This window comes from Astyanax mexicanus, chromosome 24 (assembly GCF_023375975.1).
Source record: "Astyanax mexicanus isolate ESR-SI-001 chromosome 24, AstMex3_surface, whole genome shotgun sequence".
NCBI classification, from domain to species: domain Eukaryota; kingdom Metazoa; phylum Chordata; class Actinopteri; order Characiformes; family Acestrorhamphidae; genus Astyanax; species Astyanax mexicanus.
Window position 1 is genome coordinate 13,509,638 of NC_064431.1, and position 25,920 is coordinate 13,535,557.

General features: G+C 43.8%; 1 protein-coding gene across 2 annotated transcripts in view; it reads left to right on the forward strand.

Moving 5' to 3' along the window:
• The window catches only part of iars1 (isoleucyl-tRNA synthetase 1), a 147,805-nt gene that overhangs the window by 88,213 nt on the left and 33,672 nt on the right, over window positions 1-25,920 (forward strand). For both annotated transcript variants that reach the window (XM_022682414.2, XM_022682413.2), the window contains exons 24-25: window positions 17,230-17,332; window positions 17,848-17,931. In XM_022682414.2, the coding sequence (XP_022538135.2) occupies window positions 17,230-17,332; window positions 17,848-17,931 (187 nt within the window). The remainder of the gene's footprint in view (window positions 1-17,229; window positions 17,333-17,847; window positions 17,932-25,920) is intronic.

Consider the following 25,920-nt stretch of genomic DNA (forward strand, 5'->3'; position numbering starts at 1 on the left):
ACCCCACACCACACACATACCACACACACACTCCACACCACACAAACCCCACACCACACACACTTTAAACCACACACAAACTCCACAGCTCACATACCCCACACCACACACACTCCACCCCACACATACCACACACACTTCACACCCCACACCGCACACACCCCACACCACACACACTTCAAACCACACATACCCCACACCACACACACTCCACACCACACAAACCGCACACCACACACACTTCAAACCACACAAACCCCACACCACAAACACTTCAAACCACACATACCCCACACCACACACACTTCAAACCACACATACCCAACACCACAAACACTCCACACCACACAAACCCCACACCACACTTTAAACCACACACTTTAAACCACCACAGCTCACATAGCCCACACCACACACACTCCACCCCACACACAATTCATACCCCACACCACACACACTTTAAAACACACACACACTCCACAGCTCACACACCCCACACCACACACACTCCACCCCACACATACCACACACACTTCACACCACACACGCCACACCACACATACCCCACACCCCACACACTCCATACCACACACACACTCCACAGCTCATATACCCCACCCCACACATACTTCACACCCCACACCACACATACCCCACACTCTCCATACCACGCACACACTCCACAGCTCACATACCCCACACCACACACACTCCACCCCACACATACCACACACTTCACACCCCACACCACACATACCCCACACTCTCCATACCACACACACACTCCACAGCTCACATACCCCACACCATACACACTCCACCCCACACATACCACACACAGTTCACACCACACACACCCCACACTCCACCACACATACACCACACACTCCACACCACATACACCCCACACCATACATACTCCACCCCACACATACCACACACAGTTCACACCACACCTACCCCACACCACACACTCCACACCTGACACACCCCACACTCCACACACTCCATACCACACACACACACTCCACAGCACACCCCACATACACCCCACACCACACCACGCACTCTACACACCCCACAAACTCCACACCCAACACACTCCACACCACACACACTCTACAGCCCACACCACAACCAGTTAGCAACACCTTAGCCACACCACGCACTCCACACACCACACACGCCCCACACCACACACACTCAACACCACACACACTCTACAACCCACACCACAACCAGTTAGCAACACCTTAGCAACCACCTGGAAAACGTTGGCAACTGCCTAGCAATCACTTAGCAACCACTTTAGAAATTATAGCAACTGCCTAGCAACCAGTTAGCAACACCTTAGCAACCACCTGGAAAACGTTAGCAACTGCCTAGCAACAGCTTAGCAACCACTTTAGAAATGACAGCAAGGCCTAGCAACCACGTGAAAAATGTTAGCAACTGCCTAGCAACCACTTAGCAACCACTTTAGGAATGATAGCAACTGCCTAGCAACCACTTAGCAACACCTTAGCAACCACCCCAGAAACCATAGCAACACCTTAGCAACCGCCTAGCAACTCCTTAGCAACCACCTAGCAATCACCTAGCAACACCTTATTAACCACCCCGGATACCATAGCAACACCTTAGCAACCACCTAGCAACACCTTAGCAACCACCCCAGAAACCATAGCAACACATTAGCAACCACCTAGCAACACATTAGCAACCTCCCTGGATACCATAGCAACACCTTAGCAACCACCTAGCAACACCTTAGCAACCACCCTGGATACCATAGCAACACCTTAGCAGCCACCTAGCAACACCTTAGCAACCACCCTGGATACCATAGCAACACCTTAGCAACCACCTAGCAACACCTCAGCAACCACCCCAGATACTATAGCAACACCTAAGCAACCACCTGGAAAGTTTTTAGATTTCAGCATGTAACCAAAAGTTTTTAGATTTCAGCATTTAACCAAAAGTTTCTAGATTTCAACATATAAACAAACGTTTTAAGATTTCAGCGTTTAACCAAAAGTTTTTAGATTTCAGCATTTAAACAAATGTTTTAAGATTTCAGTGTTTAACCAAAAGTTTTTAGATTTCAGCATTTTACCAAACATTTCTAAATGTAAGCAATTAACCAAAAGTTTTTAGATTTCAGCGTTTAACCAAATGTTTTTAGATTTAAGCGTTTAACCAAACGTTTTTAGATCACAGCGTTTTTGGTATTAGCTTTTAGCCAAAAGTTAACAGCATAGCAACGACTCTTCAGACAGAAACAGCTTAACAACCATTTTAACTTTTCAACGTTATTAGCGCTGTTTTCCAAGCCAACTTAAAGTTCGTTCACGAACTTTGCCTTTTCTAGTTATTATTATTATTCCGCGCTCAAATTTCTATACGCATCTCCTCCTAGGGCTTTTGACGTAGAATCACGAAACTTTGCAGTATCGTAGGACCTATACCCGATTAGGTTGCTTGTGCTTTTTTAAGCGATTTATCGTACGGTTTTCGTAAAAACTTCGTAAACGTGCGCTTTTTTTTCCCATAGGAAATGAATGGGGCCAAATTTTAAACGTCCGTAACTGCCACAATTTTTGAGATACGAACACCAAATTCGGCGAGCTTATAGATCTTATCGAGATCTTTAAATTAATAGGAGGTTGCGAAGTTATACGACTTACGGTTTTCGTACAATTGTCGTACGAAGTTTTCCCATAGAAATGAATGGGGGGCCCAGAGTTCCATCTCACACACGAGCAGCTCTGCGCACGGAACCCCTTCTCTCCCCTGCTCCTCCAGTACTGTGAGTGTATGGAGGAGCTGCTGTATGGAGCAGCTATCAGTCAAAAGTTTGGACACCCCGGCACCCCAGCCAGGTTTTAGCAACCACCTATTAACTGCTTAGCAACCACCTGGAAAACGTTAGCAACTGCCTAGCAACCACTTAGCAACACCTTAGCAACCACCTGGAAAACGTTAGCAACTGCCTAGCAACCACTTAGCAACAACTTAGCAACCACTTTAGAAATTATAGCAACTGCCTAGCAACCAGTTAGCAACCACTTAGCAAACACCTGGAAAACCTTAGCAACTGCCTAGCAACCACTTAGCAACCACCTGGAAAACGTTAGCAACTGCCTAGCAACCACTGAGCAACTGCCTAGCAACCACTTGGAAAACGTTAGCAACTGCCTAGCAACCACTTAGCAACTGCCTAGCAACCACCTGGAAAACGTTAGCAACTGCCTAGCAACCACTTAGCAACCACCTGGAAAACGTTAGCAACTGCCTAGCAACCACTTAGCAACTGCCTAGCAACCACTTGGAAAACGTTAGCAACTGCCTAGCAACCACTTAGCAACTGCCTAGCAACCACCTGGAATACGTTAGCAACTGCCTAGCAACCACTTAGCAACCACCTGGAAAACGTTAGCAACTGCCTAGCAACCACTGAGCAACCACCTGGAAAACGTTAGCAACTGCCTAGCAACCACTTAGCAACTGCCTAGCAACCACCTGGAATACGTTAGCAACTGCCTAGCAACCACTTAGCAACCACCTGGAAAACGTTAGCAACTGCCTAGCAACAACTTAGCAACTGCCTAGCAACCACCTGGAAAACGTTAGCAACTGCCTAGCAACCACTTAGCAACCACCTGGAAAACGTTAGCAACTGCCTAGCAACCACTTAGCAACTGCCTAGCAACCACTTGGAAAACGTTAGCAACTGCCTAGCAACCACTTAGCAACTGCCTAGCAACCACCTGGAAAACGTTAGCAACTGCCTAGCAACCACTTAGCAACCACCTGGAAAACGTTAGCAACTGCCTAGCAACCACTTAGCAGCTGCCTAGCAACCACCTGGAATATGTTAGCAACTACCTAGCAACCACTTAGCAACCACCTGGAAAATGTTAGCAACTGCCTAGCAACCACTTAGCAACTGCCTAGCAACCACTTGGAAAACGTTAGCAACTGCCTAGCAACCACTTAGCAACTGCCTAGCAACCACCTGGAAAACGTTAGCAACTGCCTAGCAACCACTTAGCAACACCTTAGCAACCACCTGGAAAACGTTAGCAACTGCCTAGCAACCACTGAGCAACCACCTGGAAAACGTTAGCAACTGCCTAGCAACCACTTAGCAACTGCCTAGCAACCACCTGGAATACGTTAGCAACTGCCTAGCAACCACTTAGCAACCACCTGGAAAACGTTAGCAACTGCCTAGCAACAACTTAGCAACTGCCTAGCAACCACCTGGAAAACGTTAGCAACTGCCTAGCAACCACTTAGCAACCACCTGGAAAACGTTAGCAACTGCCTAGCAACCACTTAGCAACTGCCTAGCAACCACTTGGAAAACGTTAGCAACTGCCTAGCAACCACTTAGCAACTGCCTAGCAACCACCTGGAAAACGTTAGCAACTGCCTAGCAACCACTTAGCAACCACCTGGAAAACGTTAGCAACTGCCTAGCAACCACTTAGCAGCTGCCTAGCAACCACCTGGAATATGTTAGCAACTACCTAGCAACCACTTAGCAACCACCTGGAAAATGTTAGCAACTGCCTAGCAACCACTTAGCAACTGCCTAGCAACCACTTGGAAAACGTTAGCAACTGCCTAGCAACCACTTAGCAACTGCCTAGCAACCACCTGGAAAACGTTAGCAACTGCCTAGCAACCACTTAGCAACCACCTGGAAAACGTTAGCAACTGCCTAGCAACCACTTAGCAACCACTTTAGAAACGAAAGCAACTGCCTAGCAACCACTTAGCAACACCTTAACAACCATTGGGAAAACGTTAGCAACTGCCTAGCAACCACTTTAGAAATGATAGCAACTGCCTAGCAACCACTTAGCAACACCTTAACAACCACTAGGAAAACGATAGCAACTGCCTAGCAACCACTTAGCAACCACTTTAGAAATGATAGCAACAACCTAGCAACACCCTAGCAACCACCTAGCAACACCTTAGCAACCACCTGTTATATGTTAGCAATTGCCTAGCAACCAGTTAGCAACAGCTTAGCAACCACCTGGAAAACATTAGCAATTGCCTAGCAACAGCTTAGCAACCTTTTCAGAAATTATAGCAACCGCCTAGCAACACATTAGCAATCAAAAGTTTAACCAAAAGTTTTACGATTTCAGCATTTAAACAAGCGTTTTTAGATTTCAGCGTTTAACCAAACGTTTTTAGATGTCAGCGTTTAATCAAACGTTTTTAGATTTCAGCGTTTAACCAAATGTTTTTAGATTTCATCGTTTAACCTAACGTTTTTAGATTTCAGCGTTTAATCAAACATTTTTAGATTTCAGCGTTTAACCAAATGTTTTTAGATTTCAGCGTTTAACCAAATGTTTTTAGATGTCAGCGTTTTTAGCATTTAGCGTTAACAGCATATCAATGACTCTTCACACGGAAAAAGCTTAGCAACCATTTTAACTTTTTAACGTTATTAGCGTTCTTTTCCAAGCCAACTTAAAGTTCGTTCACGAACTTTACCTTTTCTAGTTATTATTATTATTCTTACGCCTTTTTTTCTGTACGCTACTCCTCCTAGAGCTTTTATCGTAGAATCACGAAACTTTCACGGATCGTAGGACCTATAGTGAATTACGTTGCTTGTGCTTTTTGGAGCGATTTATCGTACGGTTTTCGTAAAAACTTCGTAAACGTACGCATTTTTTCCCCATAGGAATGAATGGGGGAGAATTTTGAACGTCCGTGACGGTCACAATTTTTGAGATACGGAGACCAAATTCGGCGAGCTAATAGATCTTATCAAGATCTTTAAATTAATAATAGGTTGCGAAGCGATACGACGTACGGTTTTCGTACAATTGTCGTACGAAGTTTTCCCATAGAAATGAATGGGGGGCCCAGAGTTCCATCTCACACACGAGCAGCTCTGCGCACGGAACCCCTTCTCTCCCCTGCTCCTCCAGTACTGTGAGTGTATGGAGGAGCTGCTGTATGGAGCAGCTATCAGTCAAAAGTTTGGACACCCCGGGCACCCCAGCCAGCGCTTTGCAACCACCTATTAACTGCTTAGCAACCACTCTCTCTTTCTCACTCTCTCTCTACTTCTCTCACTCTCTCTTTCTCACTCTCTCTCTACTTCTCTCACTCTCTCTTTCTCACTCTCTCTCTACTTTTCACTCTATCTTTTGCTCTCTACTTCTCTGTTTCTCACTCTCTCTTTTGCTCTCTACTTATCTACTTCTCGCTCTCTCTTTTGCTCTCTACTTCTCACTCTCTCTTTTGCTCTCTACTTCTCTATTTCTCACTCTCTCTTTCTCACTCTCTCTCTATGTCTCTATTTCTCACTCTCTTTTGCTCTCTACTTCTCTATTTCTCACTCTCTTTTGCTCTCTACTTCTCTATTTCTCACTCTTTCTTTCTCACTCTCTCTCTACGTCTCTATTTCTCACACTCTCTTTCTCACTCTCTCTACTTCTCTATTTCTCACTCTCTTTTGCTCTCTACTTCTCTATTTCTCACTCTCTCTACGTCTCTATTTCTCACTCTCTCTACTTCTCTATTTCTCACTCTCTCTTTTGCTCTCTACTTCTCTATTTCTCACTCTCTTTTGCTCTCTACTTATCTCTTTCTCACGCTCTATGTCTCTATATCTTTTTCTCTCTACTTCTCTATTTCTCACTCTCTCTTTTGCTCTTTACATTTCTTTATTTCTCACTCTCTCTTTCTCACTCTCTCTACTTCTCTATTTCTCACTCTCTTTTGCTCTCTACTTCTCTATTTCTCACTCTTTCTTTCTCTCTTTCTCACTCTCTCTCTCTACGTCTCAATTTCTCTTTCTCGCTACTTTTCTATTTCTCTATTCTCTCTTACTCTTTCTTTATTTCTCGCTCTTCTCTCTACTTCTCTTTCACTCTACTTTTCTATGTCTTGCTTTCTCTTTCTTTTTATGTCTGGAATATGTTAGCAACTGCCTAGCAACCAGTTAGCAACACCTTAGCAACCACCTGGAAAATGTTAGCAACTGCCTAGCAACCACTTAGCAACCATGTGGAATACGTTAGCAACTGCCTAGCAACCAGTTAGCAACACCTTAGCAACCACCTGGAAAACATTAACAACTGCCTAGCAACTGCTTAGCAACCACTTCAGAAATATTAGCAACTGCCTAGCAACCAGTTAGATACACCTTAGCAACCACCTGGAAAACATTAGCAAGTGCCTAGCAACCACTTAGCAACCATGTGGAATATGTTAGGAACTGCCTAGTAACCATTTAGCAACCACCTCGGATACCATAGCAACACCTTAGCAACCACCTAGCAACCACCTAGCAACACCTTAGCAACCACCCAGGATAACATAGCAACACCTTAGCAACCACCTAGCAACCACCCCGGATACCATAGCAACACCTTAGCAACCATCTAGCAACACCTTAGCAACCACCTAGCAACCACCTAGCAACACCTTAGCAACCACCTAGCAACACCTTAGCAACCAACCCAGATACCATAGCAACCGCCTAGCAACACCTTAGCAACCACCCTGGATACCATAGCAACACCTTAGCAACCGCCTAGCAACACGTTAGCAACCCCCTAGCAACCACCCGGATACCATAGCAACACCTTAGCAACCACCTGGCAACACCTTAGCAACCGCCTAGCAACACCTTAGCAACCGCCTAGCAACACCTTAGCAACCACCCCAGATACCATAGCAACACCTTAGCAACCACCTAGCAACACCTTAGCAACCACCTAGCAACACCTTAGCAACCACCCCGGATACCATAGCAACACCTTAGCAACCACCTAGCAACATCTTAGCAACCACCCCGGATGCCATAACAACACCTTAGCAACCGCCTAGCAACCACCTAGCAACACCTTAGCAACCACCCAGGATACCATAACAACACCTTAGCAACCACCTAGCAACACCTTAGCAACCACCCCGGATACCATAGCAACACCTTAGCAACCATCTAGCAACACCTTAGCAACCACCCCAGATACCATAGCAACACCCTAGCAACCACCTAGCAACACCTTAGCAACCACCCCAGATACCATAGCAACACCTTAGCAACCGCATAGCAACACCTTAGCAACCACCTAGCAACCACCTAGCAACACCTTAGCAACCACCCCGGATACCATAGCAACCGCCTAGCAACCGCCTAGCAACACCCTAGCAACCACCTAGCAACACCTTGGCAACACCCCGGATACCATAGCAACACCTTAGCAACCACCTAGCAACCACCTAGCAACACCTTACCAACCACCCTGGATACCATAGCAACACCTTAGCAACCACCTAGCAACACCTTAGCAACCAACCCGGATACCGTATCAACACCTTAGCAACCACTTGGAAACCATGTGGAATATGTTAGCAACTGCATAGCAACCAGTTAGCAACCACTTAGCAACCACCTGGAAAATATTAGAAACTGCCTAGCAACCACTTAACAACCATGTGGAATACATTAGCAATTGCCTAGCAACCAGTTAGCAACAGCTTAGCAACCACCTGGAATATGTAAGAATCTGCTTAGCAACCAATTAGCAAACACTAAGCAACGATGTGGAATACATTAGCAACTGCCTAGTAACTACCTAGCAACCACTTAGCAACACTTTACTTTATATAGGTATATATAAAGTAAAGTGTTTATATTACTTTATAAGACAATTATTAGCTTTTCACCATGTTAGCCAAAACTTTTTAGACTTTAACATTTAGCTGAAAGTCAACAGCAAAGCAACCACTCTTCACACGCTTTAGACAGAAATATCTTAGCAACCATTTTAACTTTTTCAACGTTATTAACGTACTTTTCCAAGCCAACTTAAAGTTTGTTATCGAACTTTCCTTTTCTAGTTAAGTTGGCTTGGAAAAGCCAACTTCTTGTTCTTCGTAATCTTCTTATTATTATTATTATTATTATTCTTACGCCTTTTTTTCTGTACGCTACTCCTCCTAGAGCTTTCAACGTAGAATCACGAAACTTTCACAGATCGTAGGACCTATGCCAACTTAGCGTGCTTGTGCTTTTTGGAGCGATTTATCGTACGGTTTTCGTAAAAACTTCGTAAACGTACGCATTTTTTCCCCATAGGAATGAATGGGGCGAAATTTTAAACGTCCGTAACCGCCACAATTTTTGAGATACGAAAACCAAATTTGGCGAGCTTATAGATCTTACCGAGATCTTTAAATTAATAGCAGGTTGCGAAGCGATACGACGTACGGTTTTCGTACAATTTTCGTACGAAGTTTTCCCATAGAAATGAATGGGGGGCCCAGAGTTCCATCTCGCACACGAGCAGCTCTGCGCACGGAACCCCTTCTCTCCCCTGCTCCTCCAGTACTGTGAGTGTATGGAGGAGCTGCTGTATGGAGCAGCTATCAGTCAAAAGTTTGGACACCCCGGCACCCCAGCCAGGGTTTAGCAACCACCTATTAACTGCTTAGCAACCACTCTCTCTTTCTCACTCTCTCTTTCGCTCTCTACTTCTCTAATTCTCACTCTCTTTCCCACTCTCTCTCTATTTCTATATTTCTCACTCTTTCTTTTGCTCTCTACTTCTCTACTTCTCACTCTCTCTTTTGCTCTCTACTTCTCTATTTCTCACTCTCTTTTGCTCTCTACTCTATTTCTCACTCTTTCTCACTCTCTCTCTACGTCTCTATTTCTCACTCTATTTCTCACTCTCTCTCTACTTCTCTATCTCACTCTCTCTTTCTCACTCTCTCTACGTCTCTATTTCTCACTCTCTCTACTTCTCTATCTCACTCTCTCTTTCTCACTCTCTCTCTACTTCTCTAATTCTCACTCTATCTTTCCCACTCTCTCTCTACTTCTCTATTTCTCACTCTTTCTTTTGCTCTCTACTTCTCTACTTCTCACTCTCTCGTTTGCTCTCTACTTCTCTGTCTCACTCTCTCTTTTGCTCTCTACTTCTCATTCTCTCTTTTGCTCTCTACTTCTCTATTTCTCACTCTCTCTCTACGTCTCTATTTCTCACTCTCTCTCTACTTCTCTATTTCTCACTCTCTCTTTCTCACTCTTTTCTACGTCTCTATTTCTCACTCTCTCTACTTCTCTATTTCTCACTCTTTCTCACTCTCTCTCTACGTCTCTATTTCTCACTCTCTCTCTACGTCTCTATTTCTCACTCTCTCTCTCTACTTCTATATTTCTCACTCTCTCTACTTCTATATTTCTCACTCTCTTTTTCACTCTCTCTCTCTACGTCTCTATTTCTCTTTATTTCTCACTCTCTCTACTTCTATATTTCTCACTCTCTTTTTCACTCTCTCTCTACGTCTCTATTTCTCACTCTCTCTCTACTTCTCTATTTCTCACTCTCTTTCTCACTCTCTCTCTACGTCTCTATTTCGCACTCTCTCTACTTCTCTATTTCTCACTCTCTCTTTCTCACTCTCTCTCTACTTCTCTATTTCTCACTCTCTCTTTCTCACTCTCTCTACTTTTCTATGTCTCTTTCTTTCTACTTTTCTATTTCTCTATTTCTCTCTTACTCTCTCTTTATTTCTCGCTCTTCTCTCTACTTCTCTTTCACTCTACTTTTCTGTCTTGCTTTCTCTTTCTATCTATCTCTCTACTACATCCTTTTTCTTTCTCTACTTCTTTATTTCTCGATCTCTCTTTTTCCCTAATTCTCTTTCTCTCGCTCAATATTTCTCTCTACTTGTCACTCTTTTTCTCACATTCTCGGGTGTTCTTTCTCTACTTCTCACGCTGATTTTCTCTCTACTTCTCTATTTCAGGCTCTCCCTTTTTCTGTACTTCTACATTTAACACTCTTTCTTTTTATCTACTACTGCCTAGGAACCAGTTAGATACACCTTAGCAACCACCTGGAAAACATTAGCAACTGCCTAGCAACCACTTAGCAACCATGTGTAATACGTTAGCAACTGCCTAGCAACCAGATAGCAACACCTTAGCAACCACCTGGAAAACGTTAGCAACTGCCTAGCAACTGCTTAGCAACCACTTTAGAAATGGTAGCAACTGCCTAGCGACCAGTTAGATACACCTAGCAACACCTTAGCAACCACCCCAGATACCATAGCAACATCTTAGCAACCACCTAGCAACACCTTAGCAACCACCCTAGACACCATAGCAACACCTTAGCAACCGCCTAGCAACACCTTAGCAACCACCTTGCAACCACCTAGCAACACCTTAGCAACCACCCCGGATACCATAGCAACACCTTAGCAACCACCTAGCAACACCTTAGCAACCACCTAGCAACACCTTAGCAACCACCCTGGATACCATAGCAACACCTTAGCAACCACCTAGCAACACCTTAGCAACCACCTAGCAACCACCTAGCAACCACCTAGCAACCACCTAGCAACACCTTAGCAACCACCCTGGATACCATAGCAACACCTTAGCAACCACCTAGCAACACCTTAGCAACCACCTAGAAACACCTTAGCAACCACCCAGGATACCATAGCAACACCTTAGCAACCACCTAGCAACACCTTAGCAACCACCCTGGATACCATAGCAACACCTTAGCAACCACCTAGCAACACCTTAGCAACCACACCATAGCATCCACCCCGGATACCATAGCAACACTTAAGCAACCGCCTAGCAACCACCTAGCAACACCTTAGCAACCACCCCGGATACCATAGCAACACCTTAGCAACCACCTAGCAACACCTTAGCAACCACCTAGCAACACCTTAGCAACCACCTAGAAACACCTTAGCAACCACCCAGGATACCATAGCAACACCTTAGCAACTGCCTAGCAACCACCTAGCAACACCTTAGCAACCACCCCGGATACCATAGCAACACCTTAGCAACCACCTAGCAACACCTTAGCAACCACCCTGGATACCATAGCAACACCTTAGCAACCACCTAGCAAAACCTTAGCAACCACCTAGCAACACCCTAGCAACCACCTAGCAACACCTTAGCAACCACCTTGCAACCACCTAGCAACACCTTAGCAACCACCCCGGATACCATAGCAACACCTTAGCAACCACCTAGCAACACCTTAGCAACCACCTAGCAATACCTTAGCAACCACCCTGGATACCAAATCAACACCTTAGCAACCACCTAGCAACACCCTAGCAACCACCTAGCAACACCTTAGCAACCACCCTGGATACCATAGCAACACCTTAGCAACCACCTAGCAACACCTTAGCAACCACCCCGGATACCATAACAACACCATAGCAACCACCTAGCAACACCTTAGCAACCACCTAGCAACACCTTAGCAACCACCCTGGATACCATAGCAACCGCCTAGCAACACCCTAGCAACCACCTAGCAACACCTTAGCAACCACCCTGGATACCATAGCAACACCTTAGCAACCACCTAGCAACACCTTAGCAACCAACCCGGATACCATAGCAACACCTTAGCAACCACCCCGGATCCCATAGCAACACCTTAGCAACCACCTAGCAACCCTCTAGCAACCACCTAGCAACACCTTAGCAACCACCCCAGATACCATAGCAACACCTTAGCAACCACCTAGCAACACCTTAGCAACCACCCCAGATACCATAGCAACCAGTTAGCAACCACCTGGAAAATATTAGAAACTGCCTAATAACCACTTAAAAACCATTTGGAATACGTTAGGAATTGCCTAGCAACAAGTTAGCAACAGCTTAGCAACCACCTGGAATATGTTCGCAACTGCCTAGCAACCAATTAGCAAGCACTAAGCAACGATGTGGACTACATTAGCAACTGCCTAGCAACTACCTAGCAACCACTTAGCAACACTTTACTTTATAAGATAATTATAAGCTTTTCACCATGTTAGCCAAAACTTTTTGGACTTCAACATTTAGCCGAAAGTCAACAGCATAGCAACCACTCTTCACACGCTTTAGACAGAAATATCTTAGCAACCATTTTAACTATTCAACGTTATTTAACTATTTAACGTACTTTTCCAAGCCAACTTAAAGTTCGTTATCGAACTTTCCTTTTCTAGTTATTATTATTATTCTACGCTAAAATTTCTCAACGCTACTCCTCCTACAGTTTTCGAGCTAGAACCACCAAACTTCACAGGATGGTAGAACCCATAGCCACTTAAGTTGCTTGTGCTTTTCTAAGCGATCGGAGAACCAGGGTTCTAGCACGGTTCCGTCAAAGTCACTTTTTTCCCCATAGACTTCCATTCACACTTTTTTCAAACTGCTCTAAAAGTCACAATTTTCAAGCTAGAACCACGAAATTCACAAGACATACAGAACTTGCAGAGACGTTTCAGACGATATGCTGATCTCACCGATACGATTTACGGTTTTCGTAAAATTATCGTACGAACTTTCCCCATAGGAATGAATGGGCGGAATGTTGGCCATCTCACACACACCAGCCGATCCTGCGCACGGCCCCCCTCTCTGCCCTGCTCCTCAGTACTGTATCTGTATGGAGAAGATACTGCTGAACACAACCCACACCAGAACCAATACAACACTACACACACACACACACCCCACACCACACTATACACCACACATACACCACACCACACATACACCACACCACACACACTTCAAACCACACATACCCCACACCACACACACTTCAAACCACACACACGCACACACCACACACTCTTCAAACCACACATACCCCACACCACACACACTCCACATCACACATACCCCACACCACACACTTCACACCCCACACCACACACACTCCACTCACTCACCACACGACACACAGTCCACTCCCCACACATACACCACACCACACACACTTCAAACCACACATACCCCACACCACACACACACCCCACACCACACAAATCACACCACACACACTTCAAACCACACATACCCCACACCACACACACACCCCACACCACACAATTCACACCACACACACTTCAAACCACACATACCCCACACCACACACACTTCAAACCACACACACCCCACACCACACACACGCACACACCACACACACTTCAAACCACACATACCCCACAGCACACACACTCTACATCACACATACCCCACACCACACACTTCACACCCCACACCACACACACTCCACTCACTCACCACACGACACACAGTCCACTCCCCACACTCACTCCACACCACACATACTCCACACCACACAAACTCCACAGTCCACACCACACACACACCCCACACCACACACAGTCTACACCCCATACTACACACACTCCACACCACACCCTACACACATTCCACACCACACATACCCCACACCAAACACACTCCACCCCACACACTCCACACCACACATACCCCACACCAAACACACTCCACACCACACACACCCCACACCACACACAGTCTACACCCCACACTACACACACTCCACACCACACCCTACACACATTCCACACAACACATACCCCACACCAAACACACTCCACCCCACACACACTACACACCACACACACCCCACACCACACACAGTCTACACCCCACACTACACACACTCCACACCACACCCAACACACATTCCACACCACACATACCCCACACCAAACACACTCCACCCCACATCACACATACCCCACACCACACACACTTCAAACCACACATACCCCACACCACACACAATCCACACCACACAAACCCCACACCACACACACTTTAAACCACACACACTCCACAGCTCACATACCCCACACCACACACACTCCACCCCACACATACCACACACAATTCACACAACACCACACACTCCACACCACACATACCCCACACCACACACACTTTAAACCACACACACTTGATAGCTCATATACCCCACACCACACACTTCACACCACACATACCCCACACCCCACACACTCCATACCACACACACACTCCACAGCTCACATACCTCACACCACGCACACTCCACCCCACACACACTACACACCACACACACCCCACACCACACACAGTCTACACCCCACACTACACACACTCCACACCACACCCTACACACATTCCACACCACACATACCCCACACCAAACACACTTCAAACCACACATACCCCACACCACACACACTTCAAACCACACATACCCCACACCACACACAATCCACACCACACAAACCCCACACCACACACACTTTAAACCACACACACTCCACAGCTCACATACCCCACACCACACACACTCCACCCCACACATACCACACACAATTCACACAACACCACACACTCCACACCACACATACCCCACACCACACACACTTTAAACCACACACACACTCGATAGCTCATATACCCCACACCACACACACTTCACACCACACATACCCCACACCCCACACACTCCATACCACACACACACTCCACAGCTCACATACCTCACACCACGCACACTCCACCCCAAACATACCACACACTTCACACCCCACACCACACATACCCCACACTCTCCATACCACACACACTCCACAGCTCACATACCCCACACCATACACACTCCACCCCCACACATACCACACACACTTCACACCCCACACCACACAAACCTCACACTCTCCATACCACGCACACACTCCACAGCTCACATACCCCACACCATACACACTCCACCCCACACACACTTCACACCACACATACCCCACACCACACACACTCCACACCTGACACAAACCCCACACTCCACCACACCACACACACTCCACACCACACATACTTCACACACCACACCACACTCTCTACACACCACACCACACACACACACTCCACACCTGATACACACAACTCACCCCACACTCCACCACACATACACCACACTCCACACCACATTCCAAACACACCACACCAAACACACTCCACAACCCAATCCACACCCCACACACTCCACACCACACACACACTACACAACTTAGTAACTATTTGACAAGCCAACTTAAAGTTCGTTCACGAACTTTGCCTTTTCTAGTTTCAGATGTCCTTTCTCGTCCGGCCGTAAGCGCATTTACTTCAGCGCTATTAATGGACGAGTTCATACTCTGCTGTCCCGCTGTCCCGACTCGAGACTTTGAAGGTTTTCTCCCAGTCAGTCCTGAGTTTTTTAGAGTGGCCCACATTAGAGCGAGACTTGCTCATCCTTAATGCTCCTGCTGGAGTCTTACGAGCTCTGTGGAGGTGACCCACTGAAAGTGTAGAGGCCAGCCAAATAGACCTGAACTCATTAGCTGATTGGCTGTCCTCTGTAATGTTGCTTTTTTTGTATGATCCATCCCCTGCCTGTCTTTAGTACTTAAATCTGTTTTTGGATGGTGGTGTGGTGAATAAGATGTGCTTTGTCATTGGATTGAATTTCTCTCTCACACGATGCTACCTAAAGCCCAGTTTATACTTCTGCATTGAACCTACACCGTAGCCTTTGCGTGTCCAGCAAGAGTGCGCTATGCAGTGGAGCGCGTTTATACTTCAGTGTGCACGTATCAGCGGCTCTGTGTCGCTCTGCAGTTTTATCCGTGAAGGCGAGAATATGTGAGAGGGGACGCAAGGCCTGGCGGATCAATCACAGGTATGGCTGTCCTCAGCGCGTAGTTACATTTCCAGAGAGGTGTGCATCCAGCTATGGTATAGGCTACGGCGTAAGGTGCACGGCAACACAGAAGCTACTGGTTTGATGCAGAAGTATAAATTGGCCTTAGGCTGGGAGTGTAAGAATGACACATGAAGCCAGAGAACTACTCACTTTTAAACTTTTGCTAATGCAGCGTCATTGCACAGCTGAACACACTTGGAGGAGAACACTAATCACCAGTTTTATACACCAACTGACAGAAGTCAAAAAGATGGGCATAGAGGTAGTTCAGTCCCACCCACCCAGAGGAAGAGTTGTCATTGGTCAGTTACTAGGATGCTTACTTATCTAATTCTATTCCACTGAAAGTGCAGAGACTGGCCAAGCTGGGCCTGAACTCATTAGCTGATTGGCTGTCCACTCTGATGTCGTCTTTTACTTCTGTAAAATGAATCCCCCACCTGTCTTCATTACTTACAGTGATAAATCTGTTTTTGGTTGCTGGTGAGCTCTCATTGAAGTGTGGGTTTGTGCATTTTGATGTTGCCAGTTCCTTCCCATTAAATAGGACTCAACATTGTTGATTATATCGACTAATCGTTGCAGCGATACTTTACTTTGCTTGCAGAGAGTCTCTGATTGACAAGCGCATCGAGAGTGCAGTGTCCCAAATGCAGTCGGTTATCGAGCTGGGCCGAGTGATCCGCGACAGGAAAACTTTACCCGTCAAGGTAAGTCCTGTCCTCTGTTCAACTTAAAAAGTTTTGGTGACAGAAAGATACATTTCATATTTCAGACTTTGGGAATTTTGCGCTTGGGTAATCAGATCATAGGCCCTAAAAAGAAATGAGTTACTGTTTATATGACCCTTTGAATAATTACATGTTAAACTGCTGAAATCATCAAATCTGCTGAAATGATTATCATCATATTATTAAGTGAATATAAATGCATGTAGTGTCTTAGTTTGAATTAAGTATACATAAAAATGTGTTGCATATTGTCTTTGGTCTTGATTTTAAAAAAACAGCGCTTGAATTCCTTTTCTAAAAGCAAAAACATAAATATTCATCTTTCCACTTTCATTTCCCATTTCGGAGTCAGTCTCGTATTACAGCGATGTGTATAGTTCTAATTATATAATCATTGTCTCATTGTGCTGCTCAGCTCTGTGTCATGAAAGTCCACATTCTCAGAGCTACCAGTAGAAGCTGGTGGGATGCTTGACGTTTCTGGGTATTCTTAGTATCCCCTTAGGGAGGTTGTGGTCATCCATCAGGACCCAGAGGCTCTGAGAGACATCCAGTCCCTGCAGAAATACATTCTGGAGGTAAGCTCCGCCTCCATTGATCTCTTCTGTATCTGACTTTTATTCATTTAGCTTCTGCAGTATTCTACTGCACAAAATTCTCTCTATTTTCCTATTTATCTTATATACCTGTTCTCTTACATGCTTTGAGTAGCATAAACTGATGCTACATTTTGGTTAGGCAGTGGATAGTTATTTTTTTCCCAGAATTAACCAATCAAATCCATTTTAGTCATTGCAGCCTGTTTTACTTCGACTATTTCAGTAATATACAGTGAAGTGTGTAAAATACTGAAATGGTGTATGCTCTTATATTACCACAAAGGTTTTAGGAAGTAAGGATGTACAATAGAGTGTATTTTAATTTTAATTATCGTGATTAAATATTTACACACATTGAAAGAGCTGAAACTATGCCTTCAGCAGTGTCAAAGTGACTTCAAACTGTGTTTCGCAAGTACAGCAACAGAGGAAGCTCTTTACTCTGCAGACTCAGGGAACATGACAAGACAGAAGGTAGAGTGAGACAGAGCAAGGTAGAACGAGGTATAGTGATGTGAAGTGAGACAGAGCGAGGTGAAGTGAGACAGAGCGAGGTGAAGTGAGACAGAGCGAGGTGAAGTGAGACAGAGCGAGGTGAAGTGAGACAGAGCAAGGTAGAATAATACCAGATTGACGTAGAGTAAAGTGAAGCAAGGTAGGAAGAGGTAAAGTGAGGTATAGTCAGGTAGAGCAGAGTGAGGTGGAGTAAAGTAAAGCAAGGTAGAACAAGGTAAAGTGAGACAGGGTAAAGTAAAGTAAGAGAGTGAGGTGGAACGAGGCAGAGGCAGAGCAAGGTAAAGTGATTTATAGTCAGGTAAAGCAGTGTGAGGTGTAGTCAGGTAGAGCAGAGTGAGGTGGAGTAAAGTAAAGCAAGGCAGTGCAAGGTAGAACAAGGTAAAGTGAGGCAGGGTAAAGTAAAGCGAGACAAAGTGTATAGAATAAGGCAGGGGGTGGCAGAGAAAGGTAGAGTAACGTATTGCCATGTAAAGCAGAGTGAGGCAAAGTCAGGTAAAATAGAGTGAGGTAGAGTAAAGTGAAATAAGGCAGAGCATGGTAGAACAAGGTAAAGTGAGGTAAAGTAGGCTGAGGTAGAGTAAATAAGGTGAGACAGAGTGAGGTAGAACAAGGCAGGGGGTGACAGAGTGAGGTAGTGTAAGTTATTGCCAGCTAAAGCAGAATTGGGCAAAGTGAAACTTAGTCATAGATTGAGTTAGAGTGATGTACAGCCATTTAGAGCAAAGTGAGGTATAATCAGGTAAAGTCAAGTGAGGAAGAGTAAAGTAAATCGAGGCAGAGAGAGGTAAATTAGAGTGAGGTAGATTAATGAAAGTGAGATAGAACAAGGTAGAATGAGGTAGAGTGTGGTAGAATAAAGCAAAGCGAGACAGACTGAGGTAGAACGAGGCAGAGTTAAGCAGAATGAGGCTGAGCATGGTCGAGTGAGGTAAGAGTGAGGAATGAGTGAGATAGCGGTCCACAGTGAATGCACACAACAAAATCTCCTACTGATCCTGAAAAAATGAGTGCAGCCAAGCAAAGTGTTGAAAAACATTTAAGAAGCTTAAACTAATTTAGGATCTTAATTTATTCTGTTTCACATCGATATCTGGATACCTGACAACATCACACATCACAATTCTTTCTTTTGTTATTTTGTTACTCAGCGCTTTCCAAGCTGCTGTAAGATCTTTCATTTTATGAATGCTAAATAAGAAACATATCTATGTATCTATCTTTCTATTCATACAGGGATTAGGCAGCACTTCAGGGAGAGTTTTAGCCTTTTTTGAACTTGTTTTCCTTCCAGCCTGAGTGACTTGAGTTCAGGGAAATTGAAAGGCAGTAAATGCGGCCGCGTACCCAGAAGGAATTATGCGATAGAAACTGAGGCACAGTGGCATTATGGGCTAATGCTAACTTGAAATAACCCTTTGATTGAGTTGGATGTAATTATATTCACTGAATGAATGAATTTCAGTTCCAAACACGACCACCTGCAGTGCTTGTAATGACTCTCTAACTTTTAACTTTTACCGCAGTGAAAGTTTTACTTCTGCTGAAATCTGCAGTCTGAAAATGACCCCAGCAAACTTCTCTAGACCCTAAAGTTCTAGAAGAGTAGCTGTGGATGTCTTGTCCAGTTGCTTTACAGGTGTTTTCTGCTGGTGTTGGAGATGTGAGGTTTTTGTTGGAGTGTTACAATATACAAGATAAAACTTTTTTTTTTTTTGAAAGTAGTGAATTATTTCATGTTAAAATACATAAAACCTATTAAAAAAAATCATTAAAAAATTATTTATTAGGTTTTATGATATCAATATCTGCTACGTTCAGGTGTTGGTTGTGGTATTGGTGCAGATATGTTCCATACTGAGGGCATCTCTCTCTCTCTCTCGCTCATGTTTAGCAGGCTGGAGATTTTCCACCAGGGGGTGCTATTAGCACTGAAATAGTTTGTGGTGCTCTGTGTCAGTGACACCTTATGCTTACAATTTAAAAAGCTGTCTATTTGATACCTTTTTCTTTGTCTAAATGTTTAAGATTAGTTTTTGCTGAAACTGTATATAAACAATTTAAAGCATTGTCTGAAGGCTAATTTATATAAAATAAATTTATTTATATAAAAATATATTTTTTTCTGTCTTTTATTGTTTGGTCTATTCGCTTATTTGGCTGAACAGTAAGGGACAGAAAGTGTTTTTGTTTTTTGCAATTTTTGGCTAAAAAATGTATTGTAATGTACTGTACTGTATATTACATTTAAATAGTCCCAGGAGTTTTAAAATGCTATCATCAGTATCAGTTTGTATAGAAGATAAGAGATATGTAGAAGATATATATCTTCTATCTCTCAGCTCTTCCCCGTTTTTCTGCTAGCGAACAGAATTCAGCACACAGCGAATCGGTGTGAAGCAGCGGTGCTGGACCAAAGGCACCGAACCTGTTGTCCTTCATCTCCCGGCCGTTGGTGGCATGATTGATAGGGGGGCCGGGCTGAGGGGCTAAAATTAGAAGCACTGTCATTGCATCTGCACGGCCCGATCCATTCTCCACCACCCCCACCCCGTATCTGACAGAGCACTGGGGCACACAGTACCACACACCCAGCATTGATCTGCTCCAAAACCGCTTGTGTGTGTGTGTATGTGTGTGTGTGTGTGTGCGTGCGTGCTTACAAACCACAGAGGCACGAAGCGTTCTGGACGTCACAGTCTGCCTCGTGGCCCAGAAACCAGAAAGAAATGGCTGCTGTAGAATTTCAGCAAATTATTAACCATCTTAATAAAAGATACAGTGATTTTCTAATCTGTACCTGCTGTACCTGTAGCATCCAATCAGTTACCATGAGGACTGTAGCAAATCACAGAACTCAGAGATTTTGAGTCAAATAGACAGGGAGGCAAATACAACCCCTGGCAAAAAGTATGGAATCACCAGTCTTGGATGAGCACTCCTTCAGACATTTCATTCTGTAAAACAAACTCTGATCAAAAACATGATACAATAATAAGGTCATTCCAAAGGTCAACTTGTTGGCTTTCAGGAACACCCAAAAAATGAAGAAAAAACATTGTGGAAGTCAGTGAATGTTACTTTTATTGACCAACCACAGGGGAAAAAAATATGGAATCACTCAATTCTGAGGAAAAAAGTATGGAATCATGAAAAACAGATAAACAAAAGATGATTCAAAATACATCTCTAGTATTTAGTTGCACCACCTTTGGCTTTTATAACGGCTTTCAGTCTCTGAGGCATGGACTTGATGAGTGACAAACAGTATTCTGCATCAATTTGGTGCCAACTCTCTTTGATAGCAGTTGCCAGATCAGCTTTGCAGGTCAGAGCCTTCTTGTGGACCATTTTTTTCAATTTCCACCACAGGTTTTCAATTGGGTTGAGATCTGGACTATTTGCAGGCCATGACATCGACTGAATGTGTCTTTCTCCAAGGAATGCCTTCACTGTTTTTGCCCTATGGCACGATGCATTGTCATCTTGGAAAATTATTTCATTATCTCCAAACATCTGTTCAATTGAAGGGATGGGAAAACTGTCCAAAATGTCAATGTAAACTTCTGCATTGATAGAAGAATTAACCACAGTCATCTCCCCAGTGCCTTTGCCTGACATGCAGCCCCATATCATCAAGGACTGTAGACATTTGGTTGTTTTCTTCAGGCAGGCCTCTTCATAAATCTCACTGGAATGGCACCAAACAAAAGTTCCAGCATCATCACCTTGTCCAATGCAGATTCTTGACTCATCACTGAAGATAACTTTCATCCAGTCATCCACAGTCCATGATTGCCTCTCCTTAGCCCACTGCAGTCTTGTTCTTTTATGTTTAGGTGTCAATGATGGTTTTCTTTTAGCTTTCCTGTATTGAAATCCCATTTCCTTTAGGCGATTTCTTACGGTTCGGTCACATACATTGGCTCCAGCTTCTTCCCATTTATGCTTCATCTGTTTAGTTGTACTTTTTCGGTTTTCAAGACAAATGGCCTTAAGTTGCTTGTCTTGACGCTTTGATGTCTTTCTCGGTCTACCAGTACGCTTGGCTTTAACAACCATTCCATACTGTTTGTATTTGGTCCATATCTTGGATACAGCTGACTGTGAACAGCCCACATCTTTAGCAACCATGCGTGAAGAGTTACCTTCTTCAAGAAGTTTCACAATCCTCTCTTTTGTTTCAAGAGACATTTCTCTTGTTGGAGCCATGGTTCTTGCCACTCTAATTCGTCCAGCAGCCCTCCAAGGTGTCATGACTGCAGGTGTTTTTAACTGCAGACTAACGAGCAGATCTAATCTGAGGCAGGTGTCCATTTAGGGAAAGGAAATTGACTGGGTGTGTCCTTATTTTCTACCTTCAATTTGAGTGATTCCATACTTTTTTCCTCAGAATTGAGTGATTCCATATTTTTTTCCCTGTGGTTGGTCAATAAAAGTAACATTCACTGACTTCCACAATGTTTTTTCTTCATTTCTTTGAGTGTTCCTGAAAGCCAACAAGTTGCACCTTGGAATGATCTTATTTTTGTATCATGTTTTTGATCAGAGTTTGTTTTACAGAATGAAATGTCTGAAGGAGTGCTCATCCAAGACTGGTGATTCCATACTTTTTGCCAGGGGTTGTATAACACAATTAGGCAACAATTAGGCCTGTATCAGATTATTACCGTATTTTTCGGGCTATAAGGCGCACTTAAAATACTTATTTTTTCCCAAAAATCGTCATTGCGCCTTATAATGCAGTGCGCCTTGTGTATGGATTTTGCTTGTGTTTACTGACCTCGATTTTTATGTGGTACACGGCGCTCTGTTGTGCAGAATTCCTCACCCACGCCAGAAAAAGATCCCCCTCTTGGGCTAGCGCGCGGTTACCTTTGACTGCCGTACTGCCTCTCGGCTGTGGCTCAGGGTAGCTAGTTTCCACTGTAGCTCCGTGGCCAGAACAAGGTGCCGGTAAACTTTCCTTTCCACCCGTTCTGGGGTAATAGCACAAACTGTTTCTTTTTAGCGCCCACTTCTAAGTAAAGTTAACCTCTTAACACGCGCTGGCCCACCGGCGGGCCAGAAATATTTAATATTTCATAACTGGCTGTGTTTCTGAATAGTTATGAACAGTTACAGGTTCAATATAGACATCCAATATACCATTTTAAAGCTTAGAATCTCTGCTTTTGAGCTATTTAGCCTATTTAGCGGAATATCCTTTCAGAAAATAAACATTTAGGGCGAAATATGCCTTGGTTATGATTTTAATAATTCATAACTCTCATATTTGCGTTTATCGTTCGTCCATATTTCATCGAATGCGGTCATGTCATACACCATTCGAACCGTCTGGCTCTCTGGATTCCAGAACTGTGCTTTTACTGTACGATGTATGTTTCATGAATTAGAGCTGCGTCAGAGCGCATGTTTCCAGTAATAAAAGGCTCTCCTTTTGTCCTGGGGTAACCTCCGGTCACTGCCGCCACCCCCCGAACACACACCCGCGCTCAGCCACAGGTCCTACCTTCAAAACGCGTCCAGACTAAAGAGAATCCATCAATCCAGTCTCCTGTAATCCACAGTTATATCCAAACAGCGCTGGAAATCACTTCATCCAGAAATGAAACTTATCCAATCTTTATCTCTGTTTTAAAACCGTTTTATTCACCGAATTCGGCACAACACGCTATTATAGTCAGGAGCCTCGCGGAGTAATACGTACTTGCTGTGCTTCAACATAATATTATGGTCTGTCGGAGCGTTGCGGCTACCGTTGTCAGGAGCCTCGCGGAGTAATACGTACTTGCTGTGCTTCAACATAATATTATGGTCTGTCGGAGCGTTGCGGCTACCGTTGTCAGGAGCGTCGCGGAGTAATACGTACTTGCTGTGCTTCAACATAATATTATGGTCTGTCGGAGCGTTGCGGCTACCGTTGTCAGGAGCCTCGCGGAGTAATACGTACTTGCTGTGCTTCAACATAATATTATGGTCTGTCGGAGCGTTGCGGCTACCGTTGTCAGGAGCGTCGCGGAGTAATACGTACTTGCTGTGCTTCAACATAATATTATGGTCTGTCGGAGCGTTGCGGCTACCGTTGTCAGGAGCGTCGCGGAGTAATACGTACTTGCTGTGCTTCAACATAATATTATGGTCTGTCGGAGCGTTGCGGCTACCGTTGTCAGGAGCGTCGCGGAGTAATACGTACTTGCTGTGCTTGTTGATTTATTGCTCAGAGATGTTGTTATTTTTCACAGATATTGTGAAGGATTTATTGCTCAGAGTTATTGTTACTGATATAAATAAAGTTTCATTTAGTGCGCCTTATAATCCAGTGCGCCTTGTGTATGGACTAACACTAAAAATAGACCGTTCACTCATCGTGCGCCTTATAATACGGTGCGCCTTATAGTCCGAAAAATACGGTATATGTCCTGTATGACCAGATAAAGTGGAAAAAATAGATATACAGCTCTGTAAAAAAAAACAAACAAACAAAAAAAATTAATTTATAGGTTTATGTTTGAGTAAAATAAACATTGTTGTTTTATTCTATAAACTACGGACAACATTTCTCCCAAATTTCAAATAAAAATACTTTCATTTGGAGCATTTATTTGCGGAACATGAGAAATGACTGAAATAACAAGAGCTTTGCAGAGCTTTCAGACCTCAAATAATGCAAAGAAAACAAATTCAGAAATCAGTATTTGGTGGAATAACCCTGTTTTTTAATCAGAGTTTTTATGCATCTTCTCCTCCACCAGTCTTACACACTGCTTTTGGATAACTTTATGTGACTCTTCTGGTGCAAAAATTCAAGCAGTTCAGCTTGGTTTGATGGCTTGTGATCATCCATCTTCCTTTTGATTATATTCCAGAGGTTTTCAGTTTGGTAAAATAAAATAAAAAACTCATCATTTTTAAGGGGTCTCTTATTTTTTCAAAAGCTGTATATGCAGTCTATATCACACTAATGCACAAGAATTAGATCTGTACAATATAAATGTTATAAATCTGTAAATATGAAATCATATATAATATGGCTATGACACTATGGTGCAAAACAAATATACAAATCTCTTATGCTATAATTAGACCTAAGACCTAAAATGATTGTCAAATCAAACACTAGAATATGGCAGTTAAGCCTATATGACACTATAATGCAATTATTAGGTCTATATGACAGAACAGTATGAGAATTAGACTTATATAACACAATATATATGACATTTTGGTCTATATGACATCATAATATAATATGACATTTATATTGTATAATGCCATACATGCCTAATATCACACATAGTGTCATAGTTATTATGACAGCCTGTATGGCACTGTTTGTGATATGACAGTTGGGCCTATATGATAATATACTACAATGATTATGCTTAAGACATATAAAAGAAAAAAATAAAGGAAAATTCCTTTAAATTAACTTAACATTAATTCTAAACCTGA